The sequence below is a fragment of the Pygoscelis adeliae genome, unplaced genomic scaffold (assembly GCF_000699105.1).
Source record: "Pygoscelis adeliae isolate BGI_AS28 unplaced genomic scaffold, ASM69910v1 Scaffold374, whole genome shotgun sequence".
In the NCBI taxonomy this organism is placed as follows: domain Eukaryota; kingdom Metazoa; phylum Chordata; class Aves; order Sphenisciformes; family Spheniscidae; genus Pygoscelis; species Pygoscelis adeliae.
The window spans coordinates 23,586-43,129 of NW_008824653.1; the positions used below are offsets into that span (position 1 = coordinate 23,586).

Genomic DNA, 19,544 nt, shown 5'->3' on the forward strand with positions numbered 1-19,544 from the left:
CAGGAAAAGAATGGATTTGCCATAGGCTACTTATCTTGTCTGGGCAGGATAAGCCCAGCCCGGGGTACTCAAGGAGGGTGGACAGAGGCATAGGAAACCCTCTCCCCTAAGCTCCCCTTACAGTCAAAGGCAAACGAGCCTCCTCTGGAAGGCAATCTAGAGCACATAAAGGAAGTTTCTGCTTGAAATCCTTCTGTGGCATCTCAAGTAGAGTACAGAAAGCTCCTGTAGCCCTTCCTGGTGCTTTTAGCCTTAGCTCTAGGGTACATGAGGGTTAGCATTATAAATATCTAGGTTTCCTACCCCTGCATATTGTTATTTTACTAGACAAGGGAAAGCACGTAGGAAATGGCTGCCACATCTAAAAATATCCCTGACAATGTAATTAAAAGAAAATTATGTGCTTTTAAAATTTGGGAATGATAATGACACGTTAGCACTAAGAAAGAAAAAAAAAAACCCACCATTTGCTCATACCAGAGAAGCAATGTCACAGGCAAACCTTTTAAGAAACACTGTCCAAGAGCTTGCCTTCTGATAGCGCTGGACAACTGCACAGGATCTAAAAATGCTCTTCAAACACAAGTGTGATCTACAAACACCAGTGAGCCTCCTTTGGGAGGCAGCTCAGGCATGCAGCTGGCAAGTCACATTTAGCCTGGCCTCTCATCATGTGAGGGGTCAGAGCAATCCCCTTACAACTCCTGCGTCTCTTTCATTCATTCCTCCCTCCTGTTGGAAGCGGTGGCAGGGTTTCTCTAACTAGTGTTATACTTTCCAACATGATTCCCAAGGTGCCTGAAACCTTGGCATTAGCTAATGAACTCCGCATTTACTTCAGCTGCAAAATCCAAGGCTTCCCAACTCCCTTCTTTGTTCCATACCTCCTGAAAGAGGGATTTCTTAGCTGGATTCTCTCACTCCATCCTTCTATGAAATGTGGTATTTGTAACCAATGCCAAAGAAAAGCTTTTTCTAGCATCTCAGTTGGCTGGAGACATAAAGACATATTTTGTCTAAGTACTATAAGCCACTTCCTGATCTCATTTACACCAGCATGTATTCAAGTCAGTTAGAGAAATTACACTATGTAAAACCAGTCTCAGAGAGGTCACATTCTGGCTTTGAGTATTCAAATGACTCGTTTGAAAGAACTGCTTATTAAAATAGCTAATGACTGCCTCCTGCTTCAAAACCGAAGACAGATCTTGGTTAGAAGGGAGTGACTGAGACTTTTAAATGGCAATCTAGATAGACAACACCTGAATTCCCAGGAACCACCTTACTCGTAAATCCAGTTGCCTTGTAATGAAGAGATCTACCTTTAAAAATAAATAATCAACATTGAGGCGCAAATCTGTTGGTGGCTTTACAGTCTCTCTGTGGCAGCTGCAGTTACAGAATTTCCAAATATGCTATGGTTTTTGGAGAGACTTATTAGCAGCAGTTTTATCTTTATGGCTAAAAAATATCTGAATTTCATGCTCACAAAAGGTGCCAGCTCAGGGGGTTTTTTGTTGTTTGGTGTTCAGGTGTTGGGTTTTTTTAAAACAGAAAAAGTATCTACAGAGCAAGCAGAGCAAAGGCATGAGCATCCCAATGTTGTTGTTCTTCCAGTGTGATCTGAAGTTAACTTTGTATGACAGCACCCAGGGCGGGAGAGCATACATCACTGTCAGGCTCCACTTCTGGGCTGGGACATAGGTGTGGGAAGAAATAGAAGGCAACATTATGACAGAGGCAGATAGCAGAGCCAACGCAATGAAAATTATTTGTATATGCACCAGGTAATTCCAGCCTATGGAATTCCTGGAAGCCACTGAGAGACAAAGACTAGATTTTAATCTCTATATGCTTGGGATAGATGTGTCTATATATATTTCAAATATCCCTTTGAGTATTTCTATTGATATAGGCTAGTAAGAAACTGAATTAGTCCGCCCATCTGCAGATGTCTGCCCCTCAGCCATGCCACATGGTCCAATCCTGTCTTTACCTGAGTTTTAAAAGTGAAAAGTATGAATCTTACCTGAAATCTTTACCCAGGAATAGGGTCAAAGGAAATCCTAGTTCATCTTTCAGTGCCAGTGATGTCTTACACCAGCCTATCTAACAACTGTTCAGGCTGGAAGATTACCATCAGGCAAGGATTAGTATCTGTGTGCAGTGAAAATCTTTCAGACACTGGAACTGGCTAGCTGAATTCAGTGTTGGGCCACAGCTGACTCCCACTTCCGTGTTTCCCAGTTCTGCAGGCGGCGAGTGTAGCTCTGGATCTGGACCAACACTACATCCTCCAACAAGGGTGCATGCATGAAAAATTCCCTGGCTCTGGGAATGGGTATTTTGCATCTGGTTATACAAGGATCACTAATGCACTGAAAGATGAGGAACAATTCTAACTTTATACAGAGATGACCTAAACCAATATTCACTAGATCATAGCAAGCAGCTTGCAGTTACTTTACAACATACTATAAAGTACACTGTGAGAGCATCCCAATTAACAGCTTATCTTGGGACACGATGACTGTTGCAAACAGGCCACTGACTGAAAGAACAGGGGTCCTCAGCTCTGTTTCTTTTTGCAGCCCTACCAGGTAAGCCCCATCACTTGAGAGGCAGATAGCAAACAATACTGTGTATTGGTGAAATCTGAACACCTCCCATACTTTATAGGTGTACCTGAGCTTCTTCCCTGATTCCTTCATATTCCACCCTCATTTTCTTCTGAACATCCTCATCAACGCTGGGGTCACCTATCCTGTTGAACAAGGAAGCAGCTTCCTCTAGCAGCCTTTCCAGCAGGACTGACTGATTTAAGACATCATTCAGCAGAACCTGAGCATGGCTCAGCTGCCACTGCTTCTCCTTTAAGCCAAGCTGCAACTCAATGTCAGGCTCCAAGGTCACCCTCATGTTGTGAATCCATGCGTAAAACTCATCTTGGGCTTTCAGGTACTCACTCCAGTGCAGCCAGACCCACTCAATACGGCTGTTGGGGAGAGCAAGAGAGATGAGTTAGATGAAATTATGATGGGAGCAGTGGAGACTGGCAAGCTCAAAAGGCCTTCAAAGCAAAGGATGAGGTTCTCAGCAATTTTAAGCTGCTCTGACTTCAGAAGGTCAGGATTCACTTCCCAGGTCCTCCCTGCCTGGGGAGGAAATATTCTGTACAAGGTCCCTGCGCCTGGCAGAACTCATCATTCAAGACCATGAGATGGGCTGGCTGTGAAGGGAGAGAGCACTGAGGTCCCACCAACCCTCTCTCCCGCACAGTCCCCCACATGCTCATGGGACTGGGATTAGCAGTGATTGCCATCTACAATCCAGACAGCAGAGAAAGGCAGGAAGCACTTTATGAAAGCACTGGATGAAACAACTGCCTCAACTCACCAAATAGCAGTCTTGTGCAAAGAGTATGTTTGTCTTACCTGTGACAGTGAGTAATGTATATGGCTGTCTCTTCCCACAAGGCTTTAATGTCTTTCAGTTTAGATAGTACCTCGTGCTTCTTATCCTCACTGATGCTGCGAAGAGCAGCGTCTGCCTTCACAAGAATCAAGTCCATTTTCAAGCTGCCTTCTGGTTCCAGTGCACGTATTTTCTATGAGAAAAACAAATGAGACTGAAAGCATGAAAAGAAAGCAAGCATAACTGTTGCCATTTAAACTTTGTTTTTATCCAGGAATCATGAAGTCCCTGCTGCAAAGCTTCTCCTGAACAGAAAATATGAACTTCTCTTCAGATTTGTTTATTCTTAAATGTCCTAAAGGACTGAACTGAATTGAAAACCATGTAGCAATTGAAAAACATTTTAAGTTAGTTACAAAAAACAGATCATCTTCTATCAAATATCTGCGGCTGTTTCCACTGTGGTTATGAAGTTATAGCACTATGTTGCCACATGCCAGTTTTCTCCCCCTACCTGCCAAAGAGTGCAGAGGCAATCTCCACAGGGTATACTGCAACGTCTCAATTTTAAGCTCTACTACAAGAAATCATGAAGCATATTAAAAAGGCTTCCTATTGCAAATAAAAGTTGGCTCAGAACACAAGCCAAGAGAAATTAACTAGTGGAATTTTCTGCCTGCTACCAACTTTTGCTTTCACCCTAAATTGCTAAGTTATGAATTGGTGAAAACGTGTTTCTTACACAAATTGGAATGCCAGGAACTGAAAGTTAAGCCATCTAATTTTAAGCAGATTCTCTTCCTCTACCCAGAGATGGAAAATCAGCACAACTTCTGTAAAATGTAACAGATTAATTATGTCCTGATTTGGATGTCAGCTATCAGCATCACTTTATACAAATTTCTGATACCATCAGATTAGCTTTTCTTGCTGTTCTTCCACAAACTCCTGGCAAACTGCAGGCTCTCGAGTTTGAAGGAAAAGGCTTCTACAATGAAAACGCTGAGGGGTTCAAAATCAGCAACTACTTTTGGAAAGATTAGGCCCATGGGATTTGTCCAAAAAAATCACATCAGTTATTGCAAAGGTGAGACCAAATCACAGGCCTTTGGATTTCCAGTCTCACATTCTGGGAAAAGACTGTCCTTTTGGCATGTACACAGCACATCTGCATGTGACGTACAAACAGGTGTTTGGACGAACTATCTACTACAAAAAGTGTGATTAAAAGCATCCAGGAAAGCAGGGCAAAGGGTAGGGCAGAGAAAGAAAACAAAAGCCATAGCTATCACCTGACAGGAAAAATTCAAGAGTAAAGCTGTATTCTAAGCCTGACATTTTTCCAGCAAGTGAAAGCAAACAACAGCCAGAGAGAAAGCAGTGGCTGTACAGGCATTTTTCTTTTTCAAATCTGGTTTCTAAATGATTGCTATTTTTGGCTGGCATTTTCATTAACACATTAACAGAAAATAAACCACAGGAAGGAAGCATGAAAAAAAAATGGAAGCCAGATGCAAGAAAGGAACTGAAAAATGATCACTAGATTTGAAAACAGCCAGTAGGTGAAGCAGCGAGCACATCACAAGGAGACATGAGCTAGGCAGGGAAGCCAGGCCCAGAAAGGAGGCAGGATGAGGGAGCAGGAGGTGGATAAAGTACACACAGGAAGAGAGAACAGACACTTGTTATTCTTTAGAATGATGAATTTCCAAAATCTGAATCGAAAAATTCTTCTAACATGATTTTGTGCATGCTATAAACCTCCTCCAAAGCCCAGTTCAGGCCATATTAAATCACCACAAACCTCTAAATCTTACGTCTTGTTATCTCTGCCATGAATGCACCCCCTTTGCCAAACTACCACTCTCCCTACTCAAGTTCCTGTGTTTCTTGCACGTTTTCTGAGATTGTACATATCATAGTTTCCCAGGCAAAAGGAAAGGGTGAAAATAATTTAAGGGAAGAAATAAATCGATAGACCAAGAGGAAATACTTCAGATTTTAATGACTGACATGCAAGTCTAGCCATCATCCATCACTCCATAAACAGTCTTTATATTATGCCAGAGGCAAGATCCAGCCTCCAATGAGCCACAGTTAAGGAAAAAGGCTGAAGACATTGCTGTACCATCTTGTAAACTAGCTCATCCTCCATGTAAGCCTGCAATGGTTTTTTTGGAGTTGTTAAGCTTCAGAAGAGGCAGTCCAAACATGAGTAGGCACACAAAAAGACAGACTTTTGGGTAAATAATGATGGGAAAGATTTGGCCATTTAATTTAAAGAACAGACTAGTTGGAATTAAAGGTAATACAAGTACAAAAATAGTTTCAATGTTAATCATAGAAATACCACCACTCCCTCTAATCATGAATGGTACAGATGGGACAAACAGGAGTATTTAATTATCTGAGATTACAAGAACAAGATAACATCTAATGAAACTGAAGTTAATGAATGTGAAATCACAGTAAGAGAGCAGTAACAATCTGCAACGGGATCTCTGTGAGAAGAGTTATACAAGAGATTAAGTAAGAACAGAAAAAAATGAACACGTTTACCTTTTCGTTAGACAGATTATAAAGGGGAGCTGTAAACCCTCTTAACATCAGGGTTCATGGAAAAGGACAATGGGATTAGTCTGGAACAGCCCATTACTAGGACACTGCAGTCTTTCTCTATCAGTGCCAGAGTTCTGGAGGAGATGGAACACTACTGTGATCCGATTCTCTCGTGCTACATGCTGGACTTCTGCAAATCCCTACCTGGTTATTTCAAGCAGCGACTCAATTGTTTCAGGTTTGAGCATGCTCATAGGAGAGCGTAAACATTTTAACCTGCCAAACCTGCTGCTAGTCTTCCAAATCAGTCTGAAAAGCTTAGAAGCCTGTGATATCAAATTGCCATCCTCTTTTTCTACAATGTCTGTAAACATTTTGCAGATGGAAAAATTAGAAAGAATACTGATGTAAACCCATCCACACAGAACCAATATTCCAGCAAACAGGGGCAGCTGATAGTTTCCTAATGGAATACTCCAAAGCTCACAGCAGTAACTGCTGTAAAAATGGCAGCAGTGACAGCCACCTCTGAACTGGTACATCACTCTTCCCTTACCTCAGTCTCTCTCAGTCTGGCTTCTAGGGCAGATCGAGGTCCCTTGGTGTTGTCATTGATCCTCAGTCTCTCTTGGATGGCCTTCATCCAAGCTTCTGCATTCTCCACGCTACTGTCAAATTCATCCTGTAGCTGCTGAGTCATTGCATTCGAAGAAGCTGAAAGGATAAGAAACAAGGAAGTAAGTAGGTTTTGGTTAAGACCTAAACAGGAATGCATTCAAGGCAATCTAAAGGAGCAAGGGAGAAAAGCTAATGATGTCGTGGCTTTCTTTCTTAATGCTAATACCAAAAAATGTAGCAGTATCACGATTCAGTCGAGCACAGAGAACACATTCACACTGCAGCTTTCCCAAATGAAAATATACCAGGAAACAAGAAGAAGGTGGGGAACTGTGGGAGGCTCCATTACAGTAAACAGATTTAATTCAAAGCTTTCAAATTAGATTAATCTGGTGTTTGTGGTGTATTCCAGATTGGCTACACCAATCAAAAACACCTTCTGTCTTTTCCCAGAGTCTAGGCAGTACAAAACTGTCCCTATGCCCTTCCAGAGCACTTCAGCATATGCTTAACTTAGAGGTATATAAACCCTTTAAAACTGGTGAGATCAGGATCAGATGCTTAGGCCCTCAGTTAACTTGTTCTGCTGAGGCCATGGAGAAATTACCCAAATGCATGTGCAGTGAGTCTGGGATATACAGACACAACGGGAATTGGCCAGCAACTGCCAAGATAAACAACTCACAAGCCATCACACGGGAAAATCAACACTTAGGGATTTCTTCTTTTGCCACCTCTTTTACACCATATCAGGCTCTAAGCTTTTCGTTTTCCCCTCCCTCTCTCTTGTTGCCTCTTCCCAATCAGTGGGCAGGTGTGATGGTTGCTTGCTCTGTTGACTGCTCTTGTGTCTTCTCTGTTTAAAGCATAAGCTCTCTGCTGCTCAGATGGCCTCCTTTGTGCCTGTACAACAGAGGAGAGCCACCCTACACTCACCCTTAGGCACTGCCATACTCAACTGGACTAATAAGGATGAATTATAACAAAGTCCCCTGTAGGTCAGCTCCGCTGAAGTGAACAGAGAGATAGACATTGACGTTAAACGGTTTTGGATCACATCCTACAGCTACCAGCAGCCAAGCAGTCAGTGTGTCTTGTAAATTAAAATATTCTTCCTCTTTGTTATTGATCACTGAAATACTTTTGCAGCACAGAGTTTGAGGGTTAATTACGGAACCCGAGTGTGTTGTGCAGAATTCAGTTTCACACCAGCCCCCTCAGTTTCCATGAGACAATTCATGTGGAAGAAAGTGCTTGGTGCGAGAGGCAGAGCATGGCTCTTGGCAAAGCTGGAACAATGGTGTTTTGTAACCACTTTAACTCTCGGCCCCTTAGTCTTTACAGGGGAGAGCCACCCTGCTTCTGCCCACTGGCAGAAAGCTTCCCACCACCCTGCTGATGTTCCTGCATGAGGTAAAAGAATTCATGCACTATTAGATGTCCCCTCCCCCATAGCTCCCAGTGCATTTTCTTCTACATTAGGCCAGAGAAAACAAGACGTGAGTGTTCACAACACTGATGTCTGGCAACAGAAAGTCTAAATTGTTGCTTCCCAGCCTTCAGCAGGCTTTATGCTCAACAGGTCCCAGAACAGAGCAAGAGAACTGCACCTACAGAACAGCTACTGCCCTACTCATGGGGATTACTGGAGCAGAGAATGGGTCAGACCTCCATGCGCAGACAAGCGGAGCTGCATTTGCATGGAAGAGGGAATTCCTCTCTAAGTGGGAGATGTCAGATGGGGCAGAATCCAAAGCTGTAACTCTCAGAGCTAGAGGGCAGTTCTAAAAAGTGTGACCTCACCTTGAAAAGATGAAAGAATAGAACAGGATGTACCGGATTTAGTGAGGGTGGTGTGGCATGGGGCAGCTACTCCCTCTCTCAAATACAAAAAATATGACAGGATATATAATTAAAGCTAAAATCATTGACTTACATCACAAGAGTCCTAAGGATGAAGCCAGCTAAAGGAGTAATGTTATTTTCAGTGGATTGCTAGATAGCTGTGTCCTTCTCCAACTAAGACTGGTCCAGAATTGACGTTTCTGAACTATAATAATCCAATCCTCAGAAAAGAGCACACATCTCTCTGCAGCTGACTGATCAACTCATTTTCACATTAACATTTCTCATTATATCCAGCAGCCATAGAAGGACTGTCCCCTACAACTTTCTCGGTTACATACATACATTTCTGGGCAAATAGTTTCTGAATGTGCGAGTGTAAGTTGTGGCAGTTCCAGTTATGCTACTGTGAAACAAAAACTCATGGTACATACAAAGACTCTGATGAGGGGTGGTATTCATTTCCTAGGAGAGGCTTCTATTCCTGGCAACATCCATGTCATATTTAAAACTGTCTTCAGGACTCCAGTCATGGAGTAGCCAATACTGAACATTACGTTATCCTAGTCCTATTTCTTACAAAAAGTAGAGGGCAAACATGGTTAAGAAGCAGTGGAAAACCTTCTGCCACTTAACGTAAAGAAAACCCCACTCACACTCTGCCCTCATGCTGCTCTCCTCTGAGCACAAAGATTTTCTGTCCAAAAACTACAGATATACAGACCCCTGTCCCACACACAGGCATTCCACCTAAGCAGCCAACGCAGGAAGCCATGAAAAATGTTATTTCAATATTAAGATCACCAGTTTGCAAAGGAAGAGAAATACTTTGTAACTCCAACTGCCTGATTTTGACCAAGTAATTCCTACACCTAGCATCATAAAGACAATTAAATGTAGCACAGACTCTGACCCAATGCCCAGGCGGATTTCATGGTAACCTTATGACCTGCAATACCTGACATGGGTTGGGCTGCCTGTTGAGACCAACTGTGTCCTGTCCTCCCTCCTTCCTTCACGCTGGGCAGCCAGACCCTGGCTGAAGCAATCAGCTACAGTGTCCCGGAGTCTTTTGTTCTGGAACCCGCACACCCTTCCCAGGCATTAAAGGCATGGGTTGATATCTGCAAGGAAAAAGTATGTTTTCTGATTTATTTTCTGCCTGGGAGGAAGAACAGCTGTTGACACTATATGAAATTTGGCAATATCTGTAATTTCTTTGCAAATGCTCCTAAAGCTGGGATAAGTGATTACTGGATAAGTGTTAATGAATCAACAGGATTTACCCCATTTCTGCTGCATCATTGGGACTAAATGATTGAGTAGTACTTCTGGACATGAAATACAGGGCTCTGATCAGTACAAGAAATACAAAGGAGACATAGCAGCTCCTGGAACAGACCTGAGCTGTTCAGTTGTGCAAAGCGAGCATTCACAGACCAACCTGCAACAGCAGCAGACCATTAGGGCCACCTGTACAGTGGTGCGACAGCCCCAGCCTGTGTCCCAGGCCACAGGCTCAGTCGCTAGGACCCACTGTGCCAGGGAAAGCCTCCCCTTAATCACAGGTGTGATCCTCTGAGCAATTTGTCCAAAATTATTTTTATCATAGTCATTTTCAAATGCATGTAGCTGTTCAAAACAGCTTTTCATTTTAATGCCACTTGAATTGGTATATTAATTCATACCATGGAAGGCATATTTATACTGCAGAAAGCATTTAGGATCTCTATACATATGTTACTAAATGAGGGTAATAACTATGCCTAAGCAATTCTGGCATAGATAATGAGACGCTGATAAAAAACCCAGTTTTATTTGTCCAAATGCAATAACAGTCACTTAGTAGAGGTAAGGAAGAAGCATATTTCAAGGTGCTGAGCATAACTGACCCAGGACAGCTCCTGCAGCACGTCCAGAGGTTATTAAAAAGCATATTTCAGGAACAGGAAAATGTAAGACACAGATCAGCTCCAAACTCATTAAGCTGAACCTCTCCCGCAACGCTAGTCTTCCTACCTTCTCTGAATCACCCTCCATGGCCCCCAAAACACTGGTTGGCAGCGTCTGGGTAGGCACATGTGTTTCAGTGCCACAGAGGGCATGATGCCTCAGCCCTTGCCCAGTTGCTCTGCCAGACCCACTGCACACCCGCAGCACAAGTAGGGCTTGTACTGGGCCGCCTGCAGCTCGGTTACCATGCATGGGATATCTGCACCTTTGGAAGAGGGAAAGATTACCTCCTGTGGCAACATACACCTGTCTCAAGTCAGCATTACTCCTCTACCCAAGTCTCATCCAGGCGCAAAACCATTCAGCGAGGAGGGAATTGAGAGAGGACTGTGACCCGCCGCCTGTTCCCAAACTCCCCGAGGAGAAGGGGCAGCTGGCACGGTGCTGGGGGCACGCACGCTGTCCCCCTAGGTTGCCCATGGCCACAGGCTCAATACCCTGACATGAATTAATGAGAACCAAAGCAACAGCAAGCTGGGTTTTGCTTATAAAATCTGCTCAGCTCCTGAGCTGTGCCCTGTTTGTGTTGGGCTGGGCTGAAGACAAGAGATACAGAGGCAGCCTTGTATCAGTTCTGGTCTTGGAGCTGTCTCACTGAAAGAGCAGATAAATTAATTAGACGACTGCTCTGCATTATAGTTCTCGGAGCCACTACATGGTAGCAGCGCCACTGAGGGACGTGGAGATGTCTGGGTCTCCACAGCAGACCCTGACACAGTGAAAGGCACAGGTCGTCCTCCACGTGATCCACCCAGCACTCATGGGGCCAAATTTCTCTAAGCACTTCTTCCTTAAGTACAGCTACTTCAGCAATCTTTCTAGTGCATCTAATAACTCTCACTAGGATATATGAGATTTACTTGTCTACTATGTGTAATGCACTACTGAGAGGTTTTAAAGTTATTTTGCAAGTGCAGTGTCTTTTTGTTAGGATTATCCTATTATTTTGCAATGTTTCCTAACATACTATTTTCTCTCTGCCAAGTCATGCCTCCTTATTTTAAGAAAAAAACAAAACCAGCTTCTTAAAACGTTTCTCACAACCACTCCCATTTTAAACATTCTTTTAAACCTTACATTTATAAAACACAGACTTTAAAATGGTTTCAATATGTCTTAGATTCCTATATTCATGTACTAGTTGACTAGTTTCCAGAACCCAGTTCTTACAAAAATAAAAGTACAAAAATGCTCCAGGAAATTCAAATCACTCACCGTTAGGGAGACTGTTTTCCAATTATTGAAATCCTTCAAACTTTTCATAACCCTTTCCACTTGGTTCTGGGATTGAATGTGGAAAAAAAAGATTAAAAAAAACCCCAACACTGGACTGTGTCAAATTTTATACAAATGCATGAGTGTGGAAGCAATTTTGATTCTGGGAATTGTACCTGGGATAATTTAATAACTTTTCAGCTTCCCTGGATACTGTAAAGAGAGAGCAGAATGAGCTCTCTGAGAACAAGCAGAGCTGGGGAGCTCTGACCCATCCGCTTCAGGCTGGAGCGGAGGGTCAGTTGTTGGCACAGATCACAGAGAGGCGAAGCACTGACCGCTGTCTTTCCAAAGCTGAATATTCCTGGTCTGCTCCCGGAGGAGCTCTTTTGAATCACATTACCAGTAGCTGATGCTTTGCCAGCCAAGGAACTGAAAGCCTCCGGGGAGCCACACCCACGTAGAGAAGAGTTAAACTGCCTGAGTAGGTGCAGAAGCCCTCAAGGGTGCAAATAAAAGGTGTAGTTATTTCCAGCATAATCTTTTAGAGGCTCAAAACATTAATCTTATCACCCTGGCCATCTTCCAACACAGCCTTTTCCTGTGTTATTTGCAGTGAATGTTTATGACAGCCAGTGATTGTTTGCCCTAATTAATGAGCTAGAGAATAAATAATTTTTTTGAATAAACACATCCATATCCTAGTTACAAGCATCTCCTTCAACCAAGGAATGCTAACATCATGAGTACATACAGCACTCATGCATATCATAACCATTTCCTTTCCCTTACAAAACAATCCATAGGAAGCCTATGGCTAATGCAAGACATTCTGCCACAATGTGATCACACCTGGCAATTTTCTATCTATTTGATACAAAAACCTGAAAAGCAGAGAGAAAAAAAATGCTTGTAAGACATCCTTTGCACAGACTAACTCTGAAAAAGCCTAATTTTTTCAACCATTTGTTTAAAGACTAATTTCAGACTTTGGTGAGAGCCAGTGCAAATGGGGTATCTTTTTGCTTTATAAGAAAGCTGTAGAAAATATATAATTCCCAGGTCTAAAAAAAAAAATTTCCTAAAAAAGAAATAAAAACTTTAAAATAGTTCTATTTCTGAATGGAATCATCATGTGCAAGTAAGGCAGAGCTGGGTCCTGGGGTTATCTTCCTTTTTAGTATCAGCAGCCACAATCAGTAGATCTGACCACAGCATTTTTAGTTTTGATATTTTAATCTTCAAGTTGTTTGGAAGTAAAAAGTATAAGTGAGGACTCTTAATTACAAATCTTTCCCCACTCCATGCACTCCACGCACACTTCTGCATCCCCAGGTCACTCTAGTGTTGAACTTTATCTTAAGTTTTACTGAATTTTAGGTTGTGAAATAATCAACTATAAGAACATTTTGATTCCAATAAGTTAGCCCCTATGGTAGCGTTATGTATAGGTCGCTGTGTTACTTATTATTTGAGGTTGTGTTGCTTGAAGTCCCTATTCCCTATTCTCTGGACTCTCTTGACCATAAACAGAGCCCCTAGGTTCTATTGTATATGGGATGAGTTATTTGACAACCTGGCAAGGTAGATATCTAGTTGGCCAACTTGGCAACAAAACCTACTTTTAAGGTGTCCTGAAGTGAACTGCCTTCATTATAATACTAAAAAACACACCCACAGGTCAAGAAGACCCTTGCGCAGGTGAAGACCCTTCCCCCGTGCAAGCGTAGTAACAGAAGAGAATGACATAACCGATATTACAATTACATGTAAATCACTAACCAATCATTGCAACTGGGAGTGTACTACCTTATAATTTTTGTGTATAAATGTAACGGTGATCTAGCCATAGGTGTGCTTGATTTGTGGAATTCCACCTTGCACCCGGTGCCGTCATAAAGAATGCCTGCTTTCTAAAACTCCTAAATTGAGTCTTACAGAGTTCATCATCTGCCAACTTAAGGTAACACTAGGAGACAGGCTGGTCTACCATGATTCAACTAGGTAAGTAAAATGCAGGGTTTAGTACTCGTCTAGAACTCCTTTTTACCACCAGGGAGACAGCGTATCTATATTGGATATCTGTGTGGTTTAGATTTTTATCTTCTTTCCCCACATTACTGAGGTATTAAACAATCTTTAGAGCATTTATTCTTTCAGCCACCCTGGAGAGTAAGGCTATCTCTATTCCCTTTATAGGTTACACCTCAGGTTCAAAGGCACTTTGTCTCTTGCCTGTAGGCAATAAGGAAATACTTGAAAGGACAAGAACAAAATTGGTAATTCAAGTAATAAACACTGCAGACAGTGATTTTCAACCTTTTCTAATAGGTATACCTTCAATTTTCTCTACAGAGATGCACACCTCTGTTTAGTGACTTTAAACTTAATGACAAGAGGCCTGTGTTTCCTAGTTACTCTTCACAGACTCTTTAGTTTGGGAAATCACAGGTTGAACACCTCTGGTCTAGAACTTCAGCAGAGATTCTTCAGATCCAGGGTATCTGCTTTGGAAATTGCCCCTGGAGGGTACCTGTGGGCTTACCAGCAATCTACATCTTGTGAACTTGTCCCCAGCTGCTGAAGTAGGCTAGGTTTCAGCTTTGCTCAGCTTCCTAAGAGTTTTACCATCAGTCAGCCAATGAAAAAGCACTGCAAGCCAAAAGCATTAGTCTCACGGTCTCTGGAGGCTAGAATTTATGTATTTAATTACCTCCCACTTGTCCTCCACTGACTGTACGATCCCTCAGTACTGGGTGCCAGTCACAGCACTGATATACTGACTAATCAACCTCTGTGGTATCTGCCTCCTGGCTAGACATCAGTGAAAAATTCAGAGTGAATAATGTATCTGATAAATCGTTCCTCTTTTGCTGGTCATATATTGTGTACGGACAATCTCATTTTCTCAAAGGTGTGGTTATTCCTAACTATTTGCCAAATATATTCTGCAAATTAGTTTTGCTCTGTAGACTATTCCCAAGTAATTCTTCCTTGTGATTGTTAATACCCCAGTTGCGCTGCTTAATTTTGGTTTGGCATCACAACCCTAGTAAGAAATTGTCCATCTTCCCTGGCTGGCTAGCAGCGGCTCCTCTCGTTTGTGTGCACTTTGTCACACGGCAACTCCCGAGGGTCATTTTCATATTCAGGACCCCAATGTGTTAAGCCACATACAAAGAGTGTGCTTTCACAGCACCCTGCTGTGAGCAGACCTGCCCTACAGTTAAAAGGATAACACCTCTGTCCCAAAGAGTTACGGATGACATGTCAGAAGGGGTTCAGCAATGAAAGCAGGGTGTCAGTGTGTACTTAGGGACACAGAGTGGTGGACAGAAGAAAGGGCCGTTACAGACTGCAGCTGCATTTCCAGTGCTCTGTGCAAGCTGTGTGGTTCCACCAGCCATGTCCTCTGCCTACCCCTTGAAGGCAGAGATACTCAGAAAGAGATCCTCAAGCCCTGCTTGAGCACGTGGCCTCAGCACGGGGCCTGCAAACACGCTGGGACTCAGAAGTGTGTCTTGCATCAGGAGAGAAGATTCATTGCACTGAACCTCAGGCTGCCAGTGGGTCACCTTGAGCTAGGAGCCCTGCAATTCCCTGGGGAGTCAGCGCGAGAGAGGGGCACTTCCAAGCAAGGATCCATGCCAGAGGTGGGACAATTTGCCTTCTCCAGGAATCCCATGTCCTGAAGAGGCCAACAATCGTAATGTGGGTGCTCAGAGCTATGAGATGTCAATCTCTCTACAAGTCTGCATCCTTTCCTCTTCCACATCCTTTGCTCTTCCATCTAACTGTTGCACATTTGGATCTAGGGGTTTTTGCGCGTACAATTTTTTTTCCTCTTACAAAACCAGTGTTAAATTTTATTTGACCATCAGTCAAATGCCTCTGCCTCTGAGTAAGCAATTCTGTGCAACCTGGGAGCCCTAAGCACACAGCTTTTAAACTAATAAATCTTGTAAGTCAAGTATTTACTAGAAATGTTTGTTAGAAACAGTCACTTGCAAGTACTTAAGTATACTCTAAGGGCACAATATCTTTTGTCCCCTTTAGAAGAACAACTGAAGGACTAATTCCCCAAAACATAAGATTTCTCAGATATATCTTTCAAAACATTATCACTAGGATGAGGCTAATGAGATACTTATATGGAAGAAGTGAGACTCGTTGGAATTAAAAAAAAAAAGTAGTTAGCAAGTAGGACAATACTAATTTTAAATACTGAAGTTGTTGATTAAAATAAATGAGTGCTTTTCATGGGATCAAAGCACGTGATTATGGAAAAATTAGCAGATTTTAATTTGTATGGAACAGGAAGACCTGTTTATATAAAGTGACCACTGCAAGAGCTAAACCCTTGAAATGCTGTCAAAAACATACAGCAGGGTAAGTAAAGCTAGACTTAAACAGCCAGCACTCTGGACATAATTTAAAGTAATATTTGCACTAAGCTGATAATACAAGGCTTTATATTGCAAAACGGCACTGGTTTGTATTCAGACAAACTCATGGGCCAACAAGGCCTGCCTGTGTCCCAAACAAAATGCACTACTGGAACTGCCAGCAACCTCATTGCCAAGCTCAGAAACAAAGTAGAACACTGCAAAAACAGTGGTTCTAAATTAATTTTGAGTGGTTGAGAACATTTCTGGGATTGATAAAACAGGCTGCTTTCTCATGACTCATTTTTGCCTGAACTATTGCAGTTTCCATGTGTCTTAGTCACCCTCCCACAGTGCGTGCTCGCCAGGCACTGTGGGTTAAAGAGCAAGATCGCATCTCTGCTTTCAATTGCAAAGACCCCTCCCAGCCGCCGCTGGAGCACAAGCGCGCTTCCGGCCCTGTAAAGAGACCAGCATTGCCACAACTCCAGTGCTCTGCGCAGCCCAGGATTTCACAACAGGGATGAAGATTCCTCCGAGATGAAGCAGCACTGCCTTTTTAGTAGTCTTTTTAGCCTGACTGGGGACTGAAGCCCTATGGTTTATAAACCTAAAGGGGATTTGAACCTCCTTCTACTGAGATCAATCAAAACCAAAACCAAGAGTAAAGTGGCAGCAGGACCCAGCAGTGAGCTATGTTTGTCAGCAGTCCACCTCCAGTGAGGAGGACCAGAGAGTTATTTAAAGCTGTGATCACAGATAATTACTGTGCTGGGCAGCGAGAGTAAAGCCGATGCTTATTCTTCACGCTCTTACATCATCCACTTTTAATTACCTCTTAGAAATAGAATACTACAACCTAGTAGTTGTATTTTGGTTTGTAGAATACTACAAACCAAAGCTCTTTTTTTTCTCCTGTGGACATCCAAAAAGATGAGGCAGCTCAGCTCTGTTTAGACCCCACTGGGACCTCAGGGCCTACTTCTTCTCAGCAACTTTGAAAATCCCACCCTAAATATTATGGGACAGATCTCCAGGGCTACCGGTTGCCAGAGAGCTAACGCAGAGATACATTCAGCTGAGGATTTGCACACACAGGCTGGCGTATTTGGCAAACATTTCCTGACAAATGTGTCATAGCACTAACGATTCTCAAACACCTGAAATAAGGAAAAGGTGTAAAGACATAGATTTTCATAACCGAAATAATATATAATTCTTCTACAAGGAGTAATATACATCATGGCACAAACTTAACTTTGATCTAAAAGAAATAATAAACTTTCCTAAGCAGTCTCCAAGGCCATCTTTTAAAGATACCACAAACACTTGTTATATTTTAAAGGCATTTCATGTCACTGGAATTTTCCCCAGCTATTTCCTTTGAATTCATAGATCAGGGCTCAGCAGGTACCTTGCTAAAGGTTGACTCAGAAAACAGGAGAAGCAGGTTGTCACCTTCCTGGAGGAAGATGCATTCGACTCTGGGGACCACTGCTAAACCACAACACAACAGAGCCTCCAATAATCAGACATTTTGTGCGAAGGGCTCAATGAGCACAATTTAAGCGACAATGCTAGATGCAAATTATACTCCCTAATTAAAAAAAATAAATTTCTTTAATCTCTTTTTAACATATTGCATACACCCAGGTCACGTTTCAACAGTTGTATATGGGACCTTAAACCCACACTACTTAACGAACTTCAGGGAAAGGATCTCAGCCATCCCAATTTGGTGAACATTTGGGGGCTGTAAAAGCTGATATCATGTCTTGAGTGCCAGCAACACTTCCAACAGATACTCCTTCTAACAATCAACTTCACGGGCTGCCCCTTATCTCCAACCCTTGTGGTGAGCACCATGGCAGGGATATTTTCGCTTCTTTTTTGCTGCCTTACATGAAGGAGTTCCCCATCCTGGCCTGCGGCTCACAAAACAGTTTATCAGGCCTTATTGCGTCGCACAGGGCCCTCGCCCTTGGATCCTCCCACCCTCCCCACCAGCACCTTGCAGCACTCACACCAAGCAGGAGGCGAGGCGTGGGCCTTCTCTGGAGACAAGCGCGCGAATGGGCTGGTCTTTGTGCGTGTCACCAGCAACCAGCCGGGTGCTGCTGGAGCAGCCACTTATTTCTACCTCCTTTTCATTATAATTCAAATCCTTGAAATTTCAGGGAACTTAATATCTTTGACACTTCTAACTCTCTGGCAGATTTAATGGAAAGTGGAAAATGAGTTCAAAAAGTTATTAGGAGCCAAAAGATACAGACACGCCACAGGGTCATGACCATCTCATTTCCTTATGAAATAAAAGTAACAAACCTTGCAAAAACCTTACCAAAATCGTGGGAATCCTGGAAAAAAGGGCAGGTAAAAGTCTGTGGCGATTTCATCAAAGTTCCCCAATGGGTTTCCAGCTCAGCAAGTGCAATCCAGCCTGGCCTCCGCTGGGCATTACAACAGCGGTTCGGCACGGCTGGCAGCACGAGCAAGTCTGGCGCAAAGAGAAACCGGCGGCTTCCTCCTTACTCATGTCGGGGGCAGCACAGGATTTCCTCTCTGCCGCCTACCGCGTGGTAGGAGCAAAAGAGGGGATGACAATCTAAAGACCTATCAGACCAGGAAAAAAAAAAAAAAAAAAAGAGAGAAAGAAAACCAGCGCGGCATGCTGCCACTGTTTGAAACGTAGGTAAGATTTAAATAGCAATAATCCCCCGAAACTGTCTAGTTCAGGTCATCAACTAACAAGCTGGTTAGTTCCTGTAAGGCTTAATGCTTGAAATTATTATGCCTGACAGATGTTTGCTGAACAGGAATTAGTCCAGAATATGCAGCATGAAAACCAGCAAGAAGCAAAGCTGCAGACAGGTACATGTCAGAGCTGAGATTCTTAGAAAGCATTAGCTCAACCTCTAACATAATAATAATTTTCCTTTCTACCCACTTTATCTCCTGCTTCTTTTTTACTCTTGGCTCCCTAGCAGGAGATTCCCTTCACAGACTGACACACTAATCTAGATTCTGCTCTCAGTTACAGCTGAGCAACGTGAAGAAGAGGTTAGCCGGTATTTTCAGGCACTACCACTGCTGCACAATTTGGCTGAATGGAATACCCTTTGTAGGCGTTAGCTCTCTCTCGTGATGGAGCACAGGATGAAGTCTCCGTTTCTGATTCCTCAAAACTATTGGAAAATATAAAGCAGCATTTTCCCTCAATTAATTATGATCCCTCTGGTTACACCTGCTGTTAGACATTCAATGACGTGAAACCCACTGGTTTGGTCTACTCACCCACTGCTGTTTGCATCATCCCAATGGTGTCAATCATTGGGGGCCAGGACCAAACCAGATCCCACTTACACTCAAGCTAGTGTAAATCCAAAGCAAGTCTATATGGCCAACAAATCTCTCTAGTTTTACAGTTGCTGTGTATCATAATTTGTACTACACTAAGCAGCATTTCCAGGATTAGAATAAAAGTAAGGAAGAAAG

At 42.8% G+C, this 19,544-nt stretch overlaps 1 protein-coding gene across 1 annotated transcript in view; it reads right to left on the minus strand.

Moving 5' to 3' along the window:
- Nucleotides 1-18,504, minus strand: part of SYNE3 (spectrin repeat containing, nuclear envelope family member 3) — a gene marked incomplete at its 3' end in the record, with an annotated part of 32,193 nt that extends 13,689 nt beyond the window's left edge. The window contains exons 1-4 of the mRNA XM_009322549.1: nt 18,391-18,504; nt 6,530-6,687; nt 3,435-3,607; nt 2,686-2,995 (exon numbers count right to left, since the gene is read on the minus strand). Of these exons, the coding sequence (XP_009320824.1) occupies nt 2,686-2,995; nt 3,435-3,607; nt 6,530-6,687; nt 18,391-18,445 (696 nt within the window). The remainder of the gene's footprint in view (nt 1-2,685; nt 2,996-3,434; nt 3,608-6,529; nt 6,688-18,390) is intronic.
- Between the last annotated feature and the right edge of the window lie 1,040 nt (nt 18,505-19,544).